This window comes from Tenrec ecaudatus, chromosome X (assembly GCF_050624435.1).
Source record: "Tenrec ecaudatus isolate mTenEca1 chromosome X, mTenEca1.hap1, whole genome shotgun sequence".
Taxonomy (NCBI): Eukaryota; Metazoa; Chordata; class Mammalia; order Afrosoricida; family Tenrecidae; genus Tenrec; species Tenrec ecaudatus.
In genome coordinates this window covers 103,626,611-103,650,325 of record NC_134548.1, presented here as the reverse complement: position 1 = coordinate 103,650,325, position 23,715 = coordinate 103,626,611, and the positions used below count along the sequence as shown (strand labels likewise).

Here is a 23,715-nt window from a genome sequence, read left to right as displayed (position 1 = left end):
TTGACAAGACAAAGGGACTGTGGCTATGCATGCCCTCCCCCCACAAAGCAGAGACAAAATCTGAATCTAGCAAACTCCTGGGAAAATAGGCTCTATTCATCCTACCTTGAAGGCTGAGCCAGAAAAAGAAAGCCAGGTTGAAGGACAGTTCATCTACATTAGAAAGGACTGTTGAGATTTGTTTGAATGGTTTCAAATACTTCTATCTGAGGTCACTAGTAGAAAAGACTTCCTGGAAATGACTTGATGGCAGTGGGTTTGGTTTTACTGTCCTGATAGATAATATTCCTCACCAAAACTTTGATGGTCACACAGTTTTCAATTTTCTTAAAACTTCTTCAGAAAAAGTCCTCTGACTTGTCATGTTTTCTTTGAGAAAAATCATCAAGATTACCCCATTAAGAATTCCAGTAAAAGGTCACTGAAATCTTCTAAGCCAGTGGTTGTCAACCTTCCCAATGCCAGGATCCTTTAATACAGTTCCTCATGTTGTGGTGCCCCCACCCCCAACCATAAACTTATTTTGTTGCTACTTCATAACTGTCATTTTGCAACTGTTATGAATCAGGCGACCCCATGTGAAAGGGTCCTTTGACCTCCAAAGGAGTCGCGACCCACCGGATGAGAACCGCTGTTCTAAGCTAACCTCTCTACCTTGAATTTAACTGCCCCAGCAGACACCCCTGGAAGCCACTTATTTGACTGAAAACTACCTACTCCAAAACTACGGCCACCAGTGTGTCATCCTGACTCCTAGAGACCTTACATAAGATTTATAAGACTATGAGTCTTTATGCTGGCAGATACCCTCGTGTTTTTCACATGGAGTGGCTGGTGGGCTTAAGCCACACACACACACACACACACACACACACACACACACACACTTTGCATCAGCAGCCCAATACTAAACATGCCATGCTCCGAGAGCCTCATAATGTCATAATGACACTAAGATAAGCGTATTACTGAGAAAACTTATCTACAGCCATCCACTGATTGCAGACATGCTTAGACATGTTTTATTTGGCATAAACCTGTGGGCCTCTAATAGCAATACTTTTTCATTTACCCTTGGAAATAAATACACCCGACTCCTCATTGGTAAGGACACAGCTCGCTGTAAGGGGCAGAGAGAGGGTCTTTAATGATCAGATGCCCTGGAAGTGCAGAGGGTTAAGGACAAGGAGTTCAAGACCACCAGCTGCTCCACCAGAGAAAGCTGAGTTTGGAAAGATGCAGAGGCAGCTCCACTCTCTCCTATATGGTCACCATGAGTCAGAGTTGACTTGATGGCAAGGAGGTGTTTGTTTGTTTGTTTGTTTGGAGTGAAGCGGGTGCTTTAATAATATTTTTCATTTGCATTAGTAATATGCTCTAAGCTAACAAGAATGAGCACAAGACAGTAGAAAATGCTTTCAAGTTGTGGTTATGGTTACACAAGTCTTAATATGATGGAACTAATGAATTACATTATATATGAATTATATGTCAATAAAACAAAATTCTTTTCACCACTTGTTGTAAGATATATGAAATGATTTCCTTTGCTAATTACTGATTAAAATAAGCCACTGTGGAGGACACCTTCATTCAAGAGTTCATGCAGACAATCCCAGACTTAAAAGAACAACTTTTCTTGTTTGTTTTGCCTACCCTGACTCAAAAAAAAAAAACAAAAATGGCTCAGCTGCTCACATGAAAGCAATCATAACAAAGGAGCAGTTAAGTGAAAAGGGGCAAGGTTTCAAAAGCAGAAACAATAGAGACAGCTACCTGTCAAAAGAGATCCTTAAGCAGAGCTGGTCTGATGAATGCTCTTCCTGGGAACATTCTCCAGCACCGCCTGCATTTATTCATTTTGCTATGTGATCCTGCTGAACATTTTGTCAAGTGATTCATTTGTTAACAATCATCTGAAATAATAATAATAGCACCTCCAGAAATTATTTTAACTGTACTTAGTTCACTCTGGTATTTAAAGAGAGATAAACTGCATGACAGAAACAAAGAGGTGAGAGAAAAAAGGAGGTAGGTAATTTTGGCACAGTGAGGAACAAGGAAAATCTGAGAGGATTGATAGAGCAATGGGGTCATCTGAAGGGGAGGGCTGCTTCATATAGAAAGAGGGCTAGAAGTGAATTTACGGTGCAATAGAGCTTAATTGCTGATGACTAAGTTTACAGAGAGAGCCTTAAATCCATTTTTGGGTTTCCATATGAATTTAGTTTCCATTGAATTATTTCTGACCATTAACTAGCAATGTGAAAACCTTTGCCGGCAGGCCAGGTGTGTTTGAAAGTGGAGGTATACCCTAGCCCTTAGGGACTTGCCAAGTGTGTCCTTGATGGAATTTAGGGCATAAGGTCGCATAGTTATAAGTCAAACCCTAACTGCCTTGGTTTCTGAGATGTGAACCAATTTTGTAAGCTTTTTTTTTTTTAATCTGCAATAGTGTACCTGTCCTGATCATGATTCCTTTCCCACCTCTGCAGTCCTTCCTGCTAGTAACTGTGATAAATTGATCTGCTGCCAGTTATGTTTTATAATGCTTGCTTGCTTCCTCCTTCCTTCCTTCCTTCCTTTTATTTTCCTGTAATGGTTTCATTGGTTCTCCAGATCCCATGTCAGTTTCTTTGAATCCTGGAACACCATTTGGCGTCGTGCTGTTGGTTCCCCTTATGTGAATGATTTGTCTTTGTCGTATCTTCATCCTCCTCAAGTCTTAGTAAATGTCTTTATAAATTATATTTCAACTTGAGGTTCCTTTCGAAGACCTGGTGGCATAGAGCTTATGTACTGTGATGCAATCCAGAAGGTCAGCAGTTGGAAACCACCAACTGTTTAGCAGGAGAAAGCTGGGTCTTCTACTTCCATAAGTGGGTGAGAGGGGACAGAGGATGATGTAAGATATGGAAAAAATAATCTATAACTTATTAAGGGTTCATGAGCGAGGGTGGGTGGGGCAGGGAGGGGTAAGAGATGGTGAGCTGATATCAGGGACTGAAGTGGGAAGAGGATGCTTTGAAAATGATGATGGCGGCAAATGTGCTTGACACACTGGATGAATATAAGGATTGTGATAGGAGATTTAAGAGCCCCTGATAAAAGAAAGGAAAAAATGTGCTGGAAAACTCGGCTTATACATAAGTATATACAGTAACTTGTTTTGGTCTCCTAGCTTCCAATCTCATCTGTTTCCAACAGTGTCCCCTCACTAGTTTTAACCTCTGAATAAGTCAAACCTCAAATGCATACGGACTCCAGGCAGAAACATAACACATATAGGATGATAAATACTAACTAACACTTGACCGGGGTGAAATACAATAGGGAAAGACTAAAGCAGAGCAAAGAACGTAAGGCCCAATCAAGTTGAGGCAGAGAACTTCTTCAGGTGGAGCAGATTTCTGACAGCCATGTGGGAACAACATCCAGTACCGCAATATTACGGGGATGCTTGAAGAGAAAGATGTGTAAACCCTTATGTATAAACCCCCAACTTTTAGGAACTGACAACCAAGTCAAAATTGTAAGCCATACTGTCAACACTGCAAGATAAATAAGACACACCTGTGGGCTGGATATGATTTGCAGTGCTGCCAATTTGCAAACTATCCAAATGCCGAGTATAGAGATATCTAGGTAGTTTATTAAAGATGCAGTTGTCAGAGCCCGCAACCTGAAGGATTCTAATCCAGTAAGTCTATGATGGAGCTGTGGAATGCATGTTTTTAGGAAGCTTTATTCATGGTTTTGATGCAAAATAAAACAAAAACAAACACATCAAACATAAACAGTTGCCTTTGAGTAGATTCCACTTCATGGCTGTGTCATGTCTTTCAGAGTAGAAATGCACTCTCTGGGGTTTTTTAGTTTTCAATGCCCTTCAAAAATAAGACTGCAAGGCCTGTCTTCTGCGGTACCTCCGGATTCGCTCTGATCATCAACATCCCAGTTAATAGTTGAGGGCTTAACCATCCACACACCCAGGGACTCGGGTTTGTATGCCAACAGGCTATGCACTGAGCTACTAACCACAAGGTCAGCAGTTCTAGTCCACCAGCAGCTTCGTGTGATTAAAAAGGAGGCTGTCTTTTCCTGCAAAGTTTAAAGTTTTGGCTACCCAAAGAGACAGTTCTATGCTGTCCTATAGGATCACTAGGAATCACGATCTACTAATGGCAGTGGGTTTGGTTTTAAATTTTTGGTTCTAAATCTACTTTTTAATAACACTGCACAATCACATGTGAAAGAGAAATCCAATGGATACTAAGGAATGAGGAGAGTAAAAAAGCCGAAAGTATATTTCTTGTGTCCCTTAAATTACTGTAGATGTTGTTATTTCAGTGTTCTCCCAGGAAAGTAAAACCTAAATTTCATATGTGTATCAACTTTTAACAATAGCATTCACTCATGAGCATGTTTCCATAAACATAAGTTTATCATATATTAAATGAGTCTTATCAAAAATACTTTTTCTTCAATGTCAATGTATTGTATATTTCATATCAACAGTGTACCAATTGCTAAATAAGTATTCAAAATGTACACCAATCAAGAAAATTCTGCTTACTAAAACATAGTTCTTAGACAATGACTATTTGTATTTCGCAAATTATCTTTTGAAAAGGAATTGGCTACAATAAACCTGTTTTGACTTTTTTGTAAAAGCAATACTTGACCTCGTTTGTCTCCTTTGTAAATCCACCTCTCCTGTTGGGATAGCTTCTTAAAACAACGTAGACTTGCCATGCCTTCAACTTTTCTAATATTTTATTGATCCAATCGATGCAAAAATCCTGAATCTGTACTGAAATCTGTTAGTTCATATTTAACTCTTTTGTTTAATTTTTTTAACGCATTTTACCTCTGGGCTGAGTGTAGGAAGGAAGATAACTAATTACTTGATTCCTAATTTCTTATAATCTAGATCATAAATCTCTTCTGTCTTTTAATGCCAAGGAGCCCAGGTGTCACAGTGGTTATGCATTGAGCTGCAGTCTCAAAAGTCAGCAGTTTGAAACCAGTTGCTGCTCAGAAGACAGGGCTTTCTACTCCTGTACGAAGAATTATGGTCTCAGAAACTCATCGGGCAGCACTACCCTGTCATGTATATAAAGGTTGCTACAAGTCTGCCTCGACTTGATGGCACTGAATTTCGTTTCTTTGGTTGAGTCTCTAACTCTAATCATTCATATGACACTCCTTAAAAAAGTGTATATATTTTAAAAAGATATATTCTATCCGCCCTGTATTATAAATTTCTTGTTCCAAAAATTAATTAAAACATCATGTATTGAATAAAGGAAATTTGTGTTCCATACTACTGCATAAATGGAGGGTGGGGTGCATAGGAAGATGGAGGAGCAGAAGAAAGCTCCTGGCCATCATCAGTCCTAACATGTTAGCAGTAAAGTCAGATGGTGGGGAAGGTGAGAGATTCTTGTTCAGTAGATTGCTTCCAATATCACCACACTATGGGAAGGCATTGATAAAGAAACAAAGCGGGAGACTTCCATGTGATTAGTCACAGGATGTACTGGACAATATCAGTGGGAACAAAACAAAAAAACCCCACCAAATGCATTGTCATCGAATCACTTTCAACTCAATAGCAACCCTACAGTGGGACAGGAAATGAAAAGGCCAGGTCACAATTACACAGGATAGTCCCTGCATGTGGGCCTTTCATATGCGCATGCGCTTGTAACTGGAGACGTTTCTATCCCCTACCTTTCTGATAACAATCTTTGTTAGAGGGGCTACAAAGAGCTTTTACAAGATCTAAAACTATTTTCATGAGAAAGTTTCCAGCAAGGGATGATTCGTGTCTTAAGATTTGTCTTTTTGGAATCATTTGTAACCCAACAAGGATCTTGAAAACTTTTCCCAATTTATACCTTACAAAATTATATTCCAATTTTATCTATACAAAATCATTGCCCCCCTCAAAGTAATCATTTATTTGTACTAAAAGACATGATAGGTGACATCGCTACCCTTAAGGAGCAAGACAAAACGTACCACAGTACGGTCTTCTTTTCCCTCAGCTAAACTAATAACGTTGGAAAACAATCGTGTACCATTACGGAGAGTCTACTTTTAAGAGAACTAAATCTTAAAACCATACATATATATTTAAAGTTTATGTTCCAATAAGTACAATCATTAATACTTTAATAGATGGTATTTCATCCATATTCAGAGATTAGCTTTACTATAAGAAATAGATATGAACAGATATAACCTCGATGTCCAGGGTATGTAAAATCCTCTAGATATGTATTGTACTTATTTTCGTTTCTCTTACACCTGTCTTGATTCATTTGAACTCCTGTTCCTAACTACTCCATCTAAAAAGCCATGCTACTGAAACTGAGTGGACAGTGTCTCTTAATACAAATATCATCTGAATTCGAATCATAGCCGCCCTAAGACTACCTTGAGAACAAAGTTATCACTTCCTTTTAAAGAAAGTAGTCATATAGGAAAAGGGAAATAAACAACACACAATAGCAAATAATGATGGCACTGTAGTGGGAAAAACACTACCTAGTTTTATATGTCATAAATCTTACACAATGACAGTTGGAATATTCCAAGTATCATAATTAAGACACAACCTATTCAGTTTGGTGGTGACAACCGTCTATGGTAAACTAACTGACCTTTTGAACAGCATCTATTTATACAAAAAAACCTTTACACTCAGAGGCATATACTTATGAAGTAGCTACAAAATGGTAAATTAGCAAAGTACACACTATTTACAGTAGATGTTTAATTTGACAGGTAGGTTCAAAGCAGTCAAATTAAAGCATGCCAAAAGGTATCAAAATTAATAGATGCCTTGATGTTTACACTACAAAGATGCCAATTACTGTGAAGTTTTGTCAAAAGAGTTTAGATTTTATGACAGTCCCCAATTATAAAAAGCTCAAAGTTCTGGCAGTAAGGTCTGATCACATCACTCCTGGGCTCCAACACTATGTGCAGATGGCAGAAGGAAGTCTAAACCTTTTATACTAAGCATTCAATGCCCACTATGATCACATTCTCGCCACATTTACCTCCTATCACCTTCATGCACACATTCTACGTTACTTGGCAATTCATATACCCTCCAATTTACCCGAATGTCCTCTCCTCTTGATAGCTATGCACACTGCCATCACTGTGGAGCACGTCCTTTCTCTATTTCCTATCCCTATCGGTTAGGAAAGAAAGACACAAGAAACTGTCCTGCCCTTTAAGCCTCTATTCGATTGGTGATTTCTACATGAAGTCATCCTAATACACCCAGTCAGGATTAATGTAGTAGATACCCTCATCTACTGTAGTTGACCCCTACAGTAAACTTACCACATTTATCATATCCACCCTTATACCCCTATAAATCTACATCATGCTTAGTAGAGGATCAATGAAAAGAGGAGAACCCTCAACGGGATGGCTTGACATAGTGGATGCAGCGATGGACTCAAATATAAGCACGATTGTGGAAATGGTGAAGGGCTGGGCGGTGTTTGGTTCTATTGTACATGGGGTTTAAGTTGAAACTGACTCAACAGCATCTAACTACAACAGCCCTGTCTTGTATACACTAGATTCTCCAAGACTACAGGGATGGCTTATTTGCACAGCATGATAGTGCTGTGATGAGTTTCTAAATAATGCTTAGTAATTCAATGAAGTAGTAAATAGGATATTCAAAGACAGGACTTTTCCAGTTGAATATTTTGGGAAACTGAGATCCTCTGTAGTAAAATTAACCATATATTCCTTCAAATTAGATGCTGGTAAGGAGTCCCTGATTGGTATAAACCAAAAAGTTAGAAGGCTGAGTCCACCCAGCGGTGTCTGAAAAGAAATAGCTGACTGGTCTACTTCTGACAGGTTAACCACTGAAACCCCTATCGGGTGCATTCCCCCTCTCCTACTTTAAATGAGAGAAAAAATGTTTCATGGGGTCCTGTGTATTCAGTTACCAAGTAAGTTTAATCACAGCCTGCCTTCTAAGATCATAACATTTTAAATGAATGATGAAAATTTAAACAAAACTCTGCCTTTATTCAATTCTAAATATGAGTACAAGCTCCTTCTGTTGTGGATGTCTGTCCTTTTAGCAATATGAAACTATTTTTCATTCTATAAAACCCAGATCAAATGTTACCTTTGTGAATTTACTCCATTTCCCGATTAAGCACGGTATGTGACATTCCCAAGGGCACTCAGTTGCATAGATTTATTATAGAACTTAGTGCTTTATACCTAATCTGCGCCTCTCTTCTCAGTAGACCATGTGTTGCTTAGGTGTATAATCTAGGTATAATTGTGTTTATACCCCTAGGAAGATTCCTCATGCATAATAGGGATTTAATGGAAAGACTATACTCTATAGCATCTTTTTATAAGACAACTGTTAATACATGGCCATGCATGTTGCTGAATGAGCTGACTTACAGGAAATTGGGGGTTGAAGGAAAATTGATGGATCATGCCACTGCCACTTTCAATCAAGCAATATAGATTTCAAGAGTTCTCTGAGGCAATGGAAGGAAAGTACTTGGAATTCATTATGAGAGAAAGAGAAAAAAAATATTTCAGTCAGGAAAATGTAGCAAATAAAGAAAAGCAAACACATTGGCATCTAGTTGATTCCAACTCACAGCAACCCCAGAGGGCAGGGTAGAAGTGGGAGTAAAAAGCCTCATCTTTCTCCTGCAGCAACTGGTGATTTTCACCTGTTGATCTTGTAGTAAGCTGCCCAAAGGCACCACTATACCACCAGGGATCCTCAGTATAGCAAATCAGTTCATTTAAATCACTTAGAAGGAAAATATAAAGAGAGCTATAAGAAGGTAGAATCACATAGTTTAATAAGAACCCTAAATATAAACAATTAATTTGGTGCCGATGAATGAGATAATTAGTTGTCACTGACTTTCAGTGGTCAAACAGAGAAGTTAACCTTGATTCAACTGGACCTGAAATCCAAGGTCAGTGGTCACTATTATAGTAATAAGAGTCTGGTGATAAGTGAGGCAAAAGTCAACCCTAGCTTGAACAAGGAAACAGGATAAGTATAACGTGTGCACGTAGGGCGTCTGTGTGTGCTTGTGAGGACAGCAGATTGATTTTCATTTGCCTGGAAAGAGGGTACATATTAAAACCACCACCACCACACAGGATTCCAGGTTTCAGAAGATGGATTTTAGAGAAAGAAATCAACAACATTCTGCTGTTTTTAGTGCAAGGGCACCTTCACTGGGAGGTGCCTTTCAGCAAGCAATGATAAGATTCAAACTGTTTAATTAGAATAGACAGAAATGTTTCTCATCCTCTGTATTCAAATAGTATGTGAGAAGGCAGATGGCTGCCCACAGTTGGATGTGCAAAAGAAGAGGGTGACAAGGAGAAGTGACGCAAGGAACAGTAGAGAGGCTAATAAAGCTGGTAGTTTGGCAGCCAACAGATAAAGCAGAAACTGCCAGGAAAAATTATACCACAAAATTGGAAATCACTAGTGAACAGCACCAAAAATTGTCGAGCTATCAAGGAATCAACCATTTGAAAAATAGCCGGTTAAACTTATTGGATGACAACGCTTATTTCCCTTAAAGGTCAGTGACGAATTATAGTTTGAAACTATAAAGCTGTAAACTATTCAGTCAAGCAGATTTTCACTGATAGAAGGAAAATAAACATATGATTGGTGTGGGTCAACAAAGTAAACATTGCTTCCTTGAAGAAAAAGATGGTTTCGCCCTGTCTCAATACAGAGGAAAAGACAGAATGGAGAGTGAACAGTGGTTCAGTAAGCACAAGAATTTTCCATACTAAGTAAGTCAAAAGTCACAAGCTTTACATCAGAATTTCTTAATGTTGACACTGAATATTTAACTCTTTGAGGGAAGAATGACTATCTTATGCACTGTTGAATGCTTCACAGTCTTCCAGCAGACCTCAATAGTGCCTGGCTACCACTACCAACTGCTCTCAATAGGATCGCATAAGAAGCTGCTGTATAGAGAGAGAGAGAGAAAAAAAATGTGAAACAGAACTCCAAACCACAAAAAAGACAAGGCTTATTGCTCAGAGTCAGGTGAGACCCCAAGACAGTGACCCTTAAACTCACCCCAGTGTAGAATAATCAACCACTTAGGATAAAAAGGGCAACATTTACCCAAGGACAAAGTATGGAGGGTTAGGAAAGAAGGCCGTATGGAAACAGGAAGTACAAAGAGGAAGTAGAGTACTGGTACATTGAGGGAATTGCAATGGATAAATTGGTACAAACCATGTATGAATTACTGAAGACAAAAACCGATGACTCTGTAAACTTCTACCTAAGAGATGTTTTCTAAATGACACACATTGTATGGGTTCATGTACTGTAAATGGAAAACACAGGATACGCAAATCCACATCTACATAAAATAGAAAAGTGGTTTCCAGCGGCTAACAGGGGCAGAGATGGGGAGTAATTGTTTAAGGGGCACACAGTTTATTTTTGTGGTGATGAAATGTCGTGGAACTAGATAAAGGTGGTCATTCTGAACACTGTGTGTATACCTAAATGCCATGAAACTGTACAGTTTTCAATCGTTAATGACTCATTGTATGTGAGTTTTACTTCAATAAAACCAGGTAGCCTTTACCTCTTAGTTCTAGGACTGCAGCCAACATAGAAATTTGAACTCATTATAAAAGGGTGATCATAACTTTGAAATCCTCTGATTGCCAACATATACTGATGTATGTGAGGGAGTCATCAACTTCGTGGGAAAATCCCACGATCTTTTAATTCCATTTTGCCATGAACGTTTTGGATGTATCATCCTACTTTCACAAATTTAAAGCTCCCTGCTCCTTTTGAGAGACATGATGTTTAAGTCTGAGAGGACTACACTTCAATATGCTTTAAACACTTTCATATTATTTGGCACTTAATCTCATCGTTTAGGGATCTATTACTCGTCACACAAAAATAGTTTGTCACAACACATCTGCAGACTAATTAAAAGATAGCACTTGGATGAGTGTGCCATACTTATTTAGCAGCCAATCTTTGGGCAAAGCAAACACAGGAAGCAGCAGGAGAAGGTAGGTGGTTCTTGGCACTCCCCTAAACAAGAAACAATGCATATCATGTTCTCATATCATGGGAGATAGCATTTGTTTTTCCAAAGCAGTTTTACTTCACACAAAAGTTCACAAATAAACAGAAGGGGAATGTGGAGGGGGTGAAGAGAGAAAGAAACTAAAAGAGGAAGCAAATACACTTGTAAATATAACCTATTCAAAAAGTACGCTCTGCATGGAAGACAAAAAAAAATCACATGGGTCATGCAACAGCAAAGCACAGCAGGTTTGTGCTGACCATAAAATTATTTAATACAAAAAAATAAATTAATTAAAAAAATAATTTAATACAGCCCACATGGCCAGAATGGGATTTTTAAGAACTTTGTTCATGTAGCCTTAAAATTCCCAGCCATCTCTCTTTCACCCTCATGCCTCTTCTCTAGCAAGTAGTTAGATATCTGACTCATTATTTCATGGCAGGGATTCAAAGAATTTAAACTTATGATTATCAGTGTCACTAAAATGAATAGCCCCTGAACTCTAGCTTCTCAATTATACATAAGTATAGTGCAAATCTAGGCCAAGTCCAACTATCACCAGTCTGGAGGGCAACTAAGTTCTTAGGCAGTATAGAAAATCATGGTTAGAAACAGAGAAGTTATAGTCAGACTGATCTTGAATTCCAAAACGACCACTGCAGATCCTCGTTGAGCTCTGTACACAGTCCATAGCTACTGCAAAAACGCTGATATGACGTGCCCTGCACTGAACTCAGTTACCACAGACTTCAGAAATAGGAAAACAAAGTCACCTGGGACATTTATCCTTTAGCATGCAGCGTGACGCAGTCGTTCTTCATGACTGCTAACTCTTCATCTAATGAAACCTCAGATGTCATGTATTTATGTTAGGGAAGAATCATTACAACCCTCAACAACTTTTGAGTCCCAATACATCAGGGCTGGCTAGCAATGTCATCTTGTAGGCCATCTATTTTGACATTTTTTAACAGAATAAGCCAACATGTACAGAAAAGATAATTAAATGGGGTGCTCAGAATTACATTTTTAAATAGGGTCTGTTGGAGTGTAAAATGGTGCAGCCACTATGGAAATCAGGCAGCTCATCAAACAGAACTTCCATGTGGCCCAAGAATTCCTCCAGGTCATATATACCCAGAAGACTTGAGAGCAGGGTTGCATACAAATACTTCTACGTCAGTGTTCATTGTAGCACTAGTCACAACAGCCAAAAGGTAGAAAGGCACAACAAAATATGGTACAGACATGTGAGCTCTAAAGAGGAATATTTACCCAGGGACAGGGGGCTAGGAAGGAAGGAGGATGGAAACAGGAAACACTGGGAGGAAGTGGAATGGGGGATGTTACATTGAGGGATTGAAATGGATGAGCTGAAACACATGTATATAAGTTGTTGAATGTAAAACTGATGGCCTACTCTGTAAACTGTCATCAACAATAACAAATTTATAACAATTTAAAACATTGTGTGTATATATAGTCATGCAGAGTAATGAACCTTGAAAATAATCTGTTGAGTTAAATAAGTCAGTTACAAAAGGACATATATTGTACTATCCCACTTAAAGTGAAATATCTCGAGTAAGTAAATGCATAGAGTCCGAAGATAAGAGGGTCATTATAATAGCATAAGTATAATAGGGAATTACTGCTTAAAGGATGCTTAGCTCCTACTGGGTATGATTGGAAATGGATATGCTGATGGTTGCACAACATGGTAAACATAATTAATGCAACTGCACATTAAAAATGACTAAATTGTCCATTTTTATTACATTCATCTATTTTATTACAATAAAAACATTCCAATTATTTTGTATATAGCCTCTTTAAATTGCAAGAAACAAATTCTTCAAAAATAAAAAAGGATTTGATAGGATTAATTCATATGCATGCAAAATACATTTAGATTCTCTACAGAAAAAATGCATACAAAATATTTTTAGATTTTAAATGTGAAATTTTTAAAACCATGAAGTACTGCTAGTAAGACTAAATGCAGTTTCCACTAGTTTCTGCAAGTTCATGGCAACCTGGTTGGTGATTAAGGTCCATGGGAAATTCTTTGAAATACGTAAATCTTTATCGCATTCAGTAATTGATGTAACAACCTGTGGTCCTCCTTCTGCAAGTTATTTCCAAGTTCGGACAACAGGAGTCCCCATTAATAATATTCACAGAAACCAGTAAAAATAACAAGAATATGATGACCTTCAGCGTTAGAAACATTCGATGATCACGGACGATTAAAAGGGGAACGGGGAGCTTGAGAAACGGGCTTTTGTAACAATAACATATCCTGATCCGCAGTTAGCTACAAAAGAACTAGTTGTAGGAATGTGCAAGGCGTGGCCAAGGCCTTGCACAATCCTTATTTTAAAATATAACCATGGCCTCCAATTCACTTATACAGAGAAAGAGCCTCTTAAAGTTTACTATTTGGAATTAGGTTTAGACAAAAAACGGAGTATTTTCATCTCTGAGAAATTTATGAGATAGATCATATCACAGCTTGATGAAGCAAGTACAGGCTATACCGAAGAAGCCTAAGCCCCTAAAGATTAGAGAATATGATAGACTCTGCTTCATTAAGACAAACGCTCCAAATCCAAGCCACTAACATGGATAATACCTAGGGTATTTTTATTATTGATATGCATCCCTAGTGAGTCGGGGGAATATAAGCTAGTACACTGCCAAGGTAAAACAAGCTATGAAATCTGCCTAAGAAAAAATTATTTACACTCATAAATGTTTTATGTACACATGACTCTTCTCGAACACATTCATTTTAGAATGTGAGGTCTAGTTTGTAAAATATGCTACCAGAGCAAATGCTTTGGCCAAATTTATTTTAATCAATTTTAAATTTCTGTAGGTCATGGGCAGTGTGTGAACAAAGATAAAATGAAATGATGACATCAACTTCAAAAAATGCAGTCTGATTTGTACACCTGTAAGCATGTTAAACACCATGGAACTCTATATGTTAAGAAAATTACTGGGGAGGGGTGCAGAAAAGGAGGCACCTTAAATTAGAGATTATAGTCAACACATTGATCTACAGCCATAGCTAAACTCTCAATGATAAAGCCATCTACAAAAAGGAGTTCATTAACTCAAAGGCAAGTGTAAAACGTTAACAGAGCAAAAAAAAGTAAATGTAGTCAGGTTTAGGACAATATATTACATAGACGTACACCTTATAGTCTTCTTCCAAAATCAATAACAAATGAAAACTTTTATCCTAAATGAGGCGTTAAAGCATGTGCAGTGCCTTGTTGAATTTCCTATAAGGAATGCTCATAAAACTCCAGTGGTCTTAAATGTAGCAGCTATCCTATAAGGCATCTGTGTGGGCATTAGACAAAGTGGCCCTCTGAAGACACAGCCTGTGTCTGGACACATGATTTGGTGAGTAGTGGAGCCGCTGTGGTTTCATACCTTTAACCACACACGGTGGCCCTCGAGGGGTCTATTACAATTCTCCAAACCCACTGCCATCATGTCGATGCCAAGTTCTAATGACAGAATAGAACTAGAATTGTCCCTCACAGTTCCTGACACTGTGCATCTTTACGGGAGCATGAAGCCTCATCTTTTTCCAAGGGGGTGGTTTTGAACTGACGACATTGTAGTTAGCAGTCCAAAGTGTAATCCACTATGCTATAAGAAGTTCAACATGTAATTGTTTACTCTACACTAGGTTTTAGTAAATGCTTATAGGTATTTCCTTAACAGCCCCAACAAGCATAATAAGCTATTAAGTATTTTATCAGAAGTTGATTTCAAAGCACATGATTTCAAAGCACTTTTTTAGGCAAAATGAAGAAGAAATTTTCACCTCTCCAGCCATAGCAATCATCTGCATCTTTTGAGAAAAACTACCCACTGATTGGGGAGGAAAAAGGCCAGCCTGGAAACTGTAGAGTGGAGATGGATTGTGAGTCTACAGCTACATAAATTCACAAAATTAGAGAAATTATATGCTTAGTGCCTCCCGGCGCAATAACAGCACTAAATTGCAGTCTGGAAAGTAGTGGTTACACAATTTCTTTAGTAAATCTCTGTGGAGTCTAGGCCTTTTGCCCGAGTCATTTCTCATACTTGCCCACTCCACCCTACCCCAAGTCCATCACATCATTAGCAAAGCCTGGTTCACAATTTTAACCCCATAAACATCCAAATAAGGAAAGTGAATAATTCTGAGTTCTCTGTAGATGTTCACTCGACTACGATCTAGAGTCAGCAACGTAGGGTGCATTAAACTGGTTAAAAAACACAAATGGATGCTTCAACTACAAAATTGACATTTGCTTTGGTAAACTCAAACCAGTAATACAATCCTCGGGTGGTGGCGGCAGTGGTGGTGGTGGTGGCGGTGGTAGTGGCGGTGGTGGTGGCGGTGGCGGTGGCGGTGGTGGTGGTGGTGGTGGTGGCGGTGGTGGCGGTGGTGGCGGTGGTGGTGGTGGTGGCGGTGGTGGCGGTGGTGGTGGCAGCGGCGGCGGTGGTGTGTGTGTGTGTGTTGCGTATAGATCAGAGTTTCATGATGTTTTTATCTAGAGAATGGAGAGCACTTTCTTTTTGCCAAACTATGGATAGCACTGCCCTAAGAGAATGTTCTTACACATAAAAGCCACCGCACTTAACAAATTGCAAAACAAAGAATGGGGGATTAGCCAGCATGTGAATGTAGCCCAAAATATTGATTTGGTCTATTTTCTCTTAATAAGTTCATAATAACTCTTCCAAAGAGTTTACTTATCCTTGTATACTGAACCTTCCCTGATACTTCCACAAAACTAAAGAGAAATGAACTTACCGTATGTATATACTCATGTATAAGCCGAGTTTTTCAGCACAAAAAAATTTGCTGAAAAACTGGGGTTTGGCTTATACACGGGTCAGTGGTGCCCCAGCGAGGTGTAACATCTCGCTGGTCTCTCCCCACCTCACCCCCGCCCCCAGAGGTAACAGGAAGAGCACCTTTTATCTCACGGGTGATTGCTGTTTCTCTGCTGTTTTTTCAAAGCCCCACTGACACTGCAGGGCTTTGAATGTTTATTTACACACATCTAACCAATCACAGCTGTCCTGTGACATGTGTCTTTGAATAAGCCTTTTAAAGACCCTGTGAGAAGGATGTGGCATGAATGGATGTCATCTGGTCAAGCTAACAAAAGGAGGAAATCTCATGAAGCCTGACATAGAGTTAATAGCAAAGTGGGTTCGAGATGCATGGGAAGACATTCCAGAAGACATGGTGCGACGTGCCTTCCAGAAGTGTAGTATTAGTAATGCTACTGACGGCGATCTCAGTAAGGACAGCGTCTATGATGACCTCACACCAGCTGAAGCTCTGCATTGGGATACGGATGATGATGAGGAATCCAGTTTTGAAGGATTTTAACTATATTTTAGCTTGGTTGCTGATTGAGCTCAGGGAATAGTACTCTTACGGTATCATTGTTGATAATGTTAAATGACTTGTCTTTGTATTTATGTTTTTTATTTAAAATAAATATGTACATACATAACCCCACTGATGTCTCAATTTTTAGTAATTTTATTTTCATTTGTTTTGATTATTGAAACTCACCAATAGCTTCTGCATTTTCCACCCTAGGCTTATACTCAAGGCAATCAGTTTTTTCTGGTTTCCGAGGTAATACTTAGGTACCTCGGCTTATACTCGGGTCAGCTTATATTTGAGTATATACGGTAATTTGGGTCAATGCCTTAGGATAATGCTGTATGTAAAGTAACTGAACATTTTCACATAAATTTAAAGCTACATGTATTTAAGGAGCTCAGTGACATGTATAGATGAATTAAGCACTCATTAGATTAAAATCTAATTTTTAGAGGCAATTGGAGAAATGTAATGACACACTGAATAGATAATACCAAGGCATAATGCAATTTTTTGGACAATGGCATAATGTGGGTGTTTAATTTTAAAAGCGGGTTTTGAAGACATACACAGAACTATGAAGGAGTAAAATGATACACTATCTGTGATTTGTTTCCAAATATTTCAGCAAGCAAAAACAGGATGATAGAAAAAAAACACGTGTAGTGAAATCTAGGCAACTTCTGTTTCTGAGTAATAGATATATGGCAGTTCTTTGCATTATTCTACTTTTTAGTATGTTTCAAAGTTTTCATTAAGTTCCATGAGAGCATGCTAACTAGCTCGTATTATAAAGTAAAATTGAGACCAGCAAACTAAGGGTTGAAAAAAAATCATCACAGTTTTGACTGGACATTTATTAACACATGTGGTTGGTTATCTATCACAAAACAACAATTAAACTTTTTAAGTGTTTCTTTTTTAAACATATTTTTTTTTCTCCCTGCAGGAGCACCTCTCTGTTTTAGTTGGCCCTGGTTGATTGATGGCCCTGGTTGATTGCTGCTAATCCCGTTCAACGTGGCAAAATGCTGCCCAGTTCGCTACCATTCGAGATCGGTTGTGCATCATGCCATTTTGATCCACAAGATTTTTCTTTAGCTGACTTTTCAGAAGTAAGTGACCAGGTCTTTCTTTCGAATCCTTCTTAATTTGGATGTTCCACTGAAAGCTGCTTATCATCATAAAAATCCACTGTCATCAAGTCTAACTCTGACTCCTAGCAACTATGAATAGGGTTTCGGCGGTTTCACATTTTCACAGAAGCAGAAGACCCATCTTTCTCCTGAGGAGCGGCTGGTGGTTTTGAACTGCCCGATTTGCTTGTTAGCAGCCCAATGCTTACTTGGGAATGCCACATCAGATATCCACACAGAAACCACTGCTGGTAGAAGAATGGTGACAGTGCACAGGGTACACTGGCCAGAATCAAACCCAAGTCTCCTCCATAGAAAGTGAGCATTCCATCCCTGAACCATCAAGGTAATGTATCTCATTCTCCTCAAAGCAGTAAACCGTCATCAAACCAACCCTCAGATCAATGGCAATTTGTAAGAATTTTCTCTTCCCCATTCTTTCATGAGGAGGCACTGCGATCCTTTTCCCTGAGTCCTTTCCACACAGAGCAAGTATCAGAGTTTAGTGGAATGTTTATATGTCATTTGGACGGAAACAGATTCAGCCTGGTTAGTTAAGTAAGTTTTAAATTGACTATGGGTAAATTTTTTCTATTGTGACCTGAATCCTCCCATACATACAATACTTGTAAGCTACCTCAATCATCCATACTTGCATTATTGAAATTGGTTAATACTTGATATCCTAGAGAAGCCCATTTGGATATCAAATTTTGACCAATTTCAAGTTATCTAGCCATTTATAGAGACCCAGTGGCACAGCGAGTTGAGCACTAGACTGCTAAAAGGAAAGCTGCTGGTTTGAACCCACCAGCTACTCCAAAGGAAAAAATTGAGGCAGTCTGTTTCTGTGAAGATTTACAGCCCCAGAAACCCTATACTCTGTCCTATTAAGGACACTACGTCAGAATCAGCTTAATGACAATGGCTTGTATTGGGAGCCATCATCTTCTTTCTTCAGCCTTGAAAATAAAATACTTATCATATACCCCAAATCTGATAGAAGGAATTAAGTCTTTTTACACGGTCAATTGAATATAGGCACAAGGGAAAGAATGTTGGATTTCAGTAATAATCCCAGTGGTTTTTATGATACCCTGATGTGCTGTTTTATATCAATATGACACTGTGTATGAACTGTGCCCTGAGCATGAGACTAGGTTAGTAAAGAATATGATTTAATTTCAATGCCATTTCACTACTTCCAAAACTCTTGATTCTTAAAAATTAAATTAGAGTGAGTTACAATTAGAATTGTTCCTAAAGGGAATAAAAAAGAGATTGAATATATTTTTCACTTTCAGAGTCCTTGAAGCATAATGACTCAGTGTTATAGGCAACTTTTACAAGTGAGGTGGTAGCTTTTTAAATGATTTCTACGTCAGTGCCATTCAATGACTCAGTGTCCTTATTTGAATACCAGCAATTGGGTGCCTGACAAGGAAGAATGCCAGAGATATCTAATAAAAGTTTCATAACAATGACTTATTTTATGGAAATGGATGGTCAAGTCTTTCTGCTGGGGCATCTCTAGGTATACTCAACCGGCCAGAGCTGTCAATTAGCAAACATTTAACAATTTTACCACTCAAGCACTCAAAGGACTACTTTTCACATATCTGTGATTTCATTATCCTACTTTTTAATTACCTGCTATCCCATTGTGGGACAACAGGGGGGGAACTATTTTGCACATTAAGCATGCATAAATGCCAAGGGGCAAGTAAAGATTAATGCTAACTGGGATGGTTAAGGTTATGTGTTAAATTGAGTGGATCATAGTTCTAAATGGTTTAGTAGTTATCTAATACGGTAATCTGGCAGTTGTATAATGATGTAGTCATCTTCTATGTGGTGATTGGATGTAGTCACCCTCCAACTTGATATAAGGACCTGGCCTTTTTAAGTTAAATATGCCAATAGATGATAAGTGGTTATATTAACGTGATCCTATATTAACCGGAGAGTATCCAAGATTTTAGTCTAGGTAGTTTTTGACTGCTAACCAAAATCTCAAGTAGCCCTGGTGTCACAGTAATCCCATGTGTTGAGCCACTAATTGCTAGGTCAGCAGTTCAGACCCACCAATTGCTCCCTGGGAGAATGATGAGGCTTTCTGCTCCCATAAAGATTTAGTCTCAGTAACCCTATATAGAATTAACTCAATGGCAGTGGAAACTAACAGGTCAGTGGTTCAAACTCACCAGTGGCTCTGTGGGAGAACGATGTAGCAATCTATTTCCATACAGATTTCCTTCATTGCTATTGAGTCGATTCAGACTAGTAACAACCCTATAGCAGAGTAGAATTGTCCCCAAGAGTTTCAAAGGTTGCATTTTTTTATAGAAGGCCCTGGTGGCAATGGAGTTATTTGCTCAGCTGCTAATGGAAAGGTCGGCAATTTAAACTCATCCACTGACAACCCGTGTCTGCAAAGATTTACAGCCTTGGAAACACCACATGGCAGTCCTACTTTGTCCTATGGGGTCACAATGATTCCGAATCAGCAAGGGCGCACTACAAATAAGCCAAAAAAGAGTCTCACTAGCAATACTGTGAGTATTCCAGATAAACTCTTTCTTAGAAGGCCTCAGAAGAACGTGATACTAATTTGGTGATAATACAAAAGACTGGGCCTGAAACAACCAAAAAACAGAAATAAGACCGTTATAAAAAACTAACCAACTCTTTCTGTTTAGTCAACTTGCTTGCCTTACAATGTCCTCCTGGCTTGTTTTTATGAACTCAGGCCCATCGGCATGTGAAATCATGTAAAGCTCAAAACTTCCGCTTGAGCAAAAAATAAAGCTCAAAGTGACATTAGCAAACTCTGGGAGTCTTTGTTCTACTCTATCAAGCCATGTTTAACACTGAACACTGAAGCTAATAGTTAGGAACTGAAAGTGATACCATCTCATGAGTGTCTAGTTACTTTGTCCAAGCAAGTAAAACATAAAAGATAAAACAGGACAAATGGCCAAATGGAAAGGAAGAACGCAATCAAGGTGTGATTACTAACAGGCATAGAGAAGTGCTTTCCCTTGAGAGCATGCTTGGTAATTTGGCTGGATGTACCCAAAACTATCTGTGGAAACCAAGAGTTGACATTTTTTAAATTAAACTTGTAGTTGTTGATTAAACCACAGTTTTGTACTGGGTCCAAAAAAAGTGGGGGATGGTGGAGATGAGATGCTCATTCTTTTATGGAAAACAGACAAGATTGCAAATTCACAACATTTGAATTTTTAAGTACATTAAGCTTTGGCTGGACTCTAATACACGTTTCTAAGTTTCATGATTGTAGGATGGAGGGTCTACAAGAGCGAAGGTTTGACTCTCTGAAGCATACAGCAGCCAAAACAAAACCCGTGACTTGATTTCTTCACTTATACATACTAGGGTCGTGGGCCACGTTGCTATGTAAGCACGTTGGAAATCTGGCTCTCGTCAGGATGGAATTAATCGTACTTAATTTTTTTCTTGTCATTTCCAACTGCTCCACGGCGTCCCTTCCCACAAAACGGAATGCTACATTATTTCCTGTAAGGATAACACTTTGACCACTGCTTTCCAAACCAGAGGCAAGTGAAAGAAGTATAACAGACACACACCAAGTGGGCCAATGCCATAAGACACAGTAGTTTTAGTTGAAGGCCACCATCCCCTTCTCTTATAAAGGAGTCGCCCGCTAAAAGTGCAAACCCGAAGTGCAACATGTGGCTTATGCTTCGGATCTAGACTTCAACTTGAAGTCCCATCTTTGGCTGTAAGGAGTATCTGCTGACTTCTTGCAGGAAAACCCTTTCCTCTCAGAGCAGGTCGAATTCAAGTTTACAGAAAGAGGAACCTTTCTACAGAAGAGTTGAGAAAACTCCAGTATTTCCCAATCTACTACCAGGCCCCATAGATTTTCATTCCTCTTCACTTGAGTCCGGATGCAGGAAATGGACTGGTTCGAACTCTGAGGACGTTGATTCCCGCACAGCCTGTCTACTGCTTGGGAGAGTTCTTAATCAACTAAGTGGCCCCACAGAATGACTACGCCTGTTACACACATGACAGTGGGTGGGACCGCCCCAAGCTTCCAAATCCCACGCTCCCCTCACCCTTGCGAAGAAATGTTTCCTGAGTGAGCACATGGAGGGGGCAGGGGGAGGGGGCGCGCATGTAGGCGCCTCTTCCTGGGATTTCTGGCGAAGTAGAAAGATTGCGGGCCTACACTATGTGGCTCTCGATTCGTATAGGTGTGAGTGGGCGCCCCGGGATTTGAACTGAAAAGACGAGAGGCTTCCCGGCTCTAGACCCTAAGGCTCAGGAGGCAAAGCAGCAAGTGACCGGCGGTGGAATGGGAATGGAAATCGCGCAGAGGAGGCTCGTGCCCACAAGTTAAAACAAACAACGGAGTGTACTCTTGGGGCATCCTGAAGTTGGGGTGGGGCCTTTCCCTTCCCAGACTGCCTCCCGGACTGAGCAGAGTGAGAAACGGGTAAGTGGAGGAGAGGGTGCTCTTCCGCCCCCGCGCCGGCTGCGGCTCCGGCTCCGCGCCTCCGCTTGGCCGCTCCTTCAGCGGCTCCCGGAGTTGCTCGCTGAGCTCGCAGGCACCCTTGCAAAGCGGCCCGCGGGTCTCCCCGGGCTCAGCGCCCGGGGGATCCCGGGGCTCCCCGAGTCCCCACGGCCGGCGGGGGCTGCCGGGGTACTCACCAGTTTGGGTTTGTTTTTCGTTTCGTCTTCGTTGGCGGCCCGGTTCCCTGCGTTCCGCTTGTTGCTCCGACCCCCACCTGGTTCCTCGCCGGCGCCTCCGGCTCCGGCCGCCGCCGCCCCGAACTGCTCCATCGTCCCCCGGCCCTGGCACCTGTGCTCTGTCAACCTATGGACTCCTGAACCGAGGCAGCTCTGTGGGAGAGTTACGGATCTACAGGCCCCTGGGACTTCCCGGCTCCGAGACGGCCCAGACGGAACACGCCGTGGCCACTACTCAGCGCTGGGGCAAGCCCTGCCCTCAGCAGCTGCAATTACCATGGTCGCCTCCGCCCTTCGGGGCGGTGTTTCGGGGAGAGAGAAAGTAGGTGCCTATCTCTTTAAGAGGGCCTCGACACACGTGATTCATCAAAGTGCCCGCAGTCAGGCGCCTGGGCGCTGAAAGCTGCTTCCTACTCCTGGTGCCATTGGCCCCAGCTACTGAGCATGCCCAGCACCGCCTGGAGCTTAGCAGGAGGACTTTGCCGCTCTTACGCACTGAGTTCACTTTCCAGTGACCTAGCGTCAAATGGGAGGGAACTGGTCAAGAGAGAGGAGGTCAAGCCCATTTCCCGGATGGGGAAACTGAGTCCCGGGACTCTGCGCATGTGGCACTGCCATTGTATTAGCTGCCTTGGGCCGAGGGCCAAGGCACCTTCCTCCCACTGGCCTTGCTGCGGGTGTGGTCTTGTTAGGCTTCTTGGGAGTTTGATTGGCTAGGTAACTGACCACCTATAGGAAACCCAGGGGAAGCGCTGGTTCATTGCCTAGAGGAAACCTGTCCAGGCCAAAGTGGAAATAGGGGTCTAGTGCATTATGTGTTGAGCTGCTAACTGGAAGGTCAGTAGCTCGAACCCAAGGGCCACTCAGTTGAGAGCGATGAGACTTCTGCAGAGATTTACAGCCTAGGGAATTTAGGGAGCAACTCTAAATTATGAGGGAGAATTGGTTGGATGGCAGTGGGTTTGTTTGCTTGTTTAGGTTTCCTCTTGCTTGCGTTGAGTCTAAAGAAATACAAACTATGCTCAATTGATGTATGTACAGATTGTGATAAGAGCCTTATGAGCCCCAATAAAAAGATTAAAAAAAAAGAAATACAAACTAAGGGAATGTGCAGATGTGCTTTATACAATTGATGTATGTATATGTATGGATTGTGATAAGAGTTGTATGAGCCCCTAATAAAATATTTTTTAAAAAAGAAATACAAACTAAATCCACCGCCATCAGTAGATTCTTACTCATCTCCCCATCTCCATCCCACCCCGTCATCCAATCAATCCCACTCTTAGCGACC

At 40.3% G+C, this 23,715-nt stretch overlaps 1 protein-coding gene across 2 annotated transcripts in view; it reads right to left on the bottom strand.

The window, feature by feature from the left end:
• The window catches only part of DIAPH2 (diaphanous related formin 2), a 925,981-nt gene extending 903,281 nt beyond the window's left edge, over positions 1 to 22,700 (bottom strand). The window contains exon 1 of one of the 2 annotated variants that reach the window (XM_075539526.1): positions 22,383 to 22,700. In XM_075539526.1, the coding sequence (XP_075395641.1) occupies positions 22,383 to 22,514 (132 nt within the window). In that variant the 5' untranslated portion in view covers positions 22,515 to 22,700. The remainder of the gene's footprint in view (positions 1 to 22,382) is intronic. The other variant, XM_075539525.1, reaches the window with a different exon arrangement.
• Between the last annotated feature and the right edge of the window lie 1,015 nt (positions 22,701 to 23,715).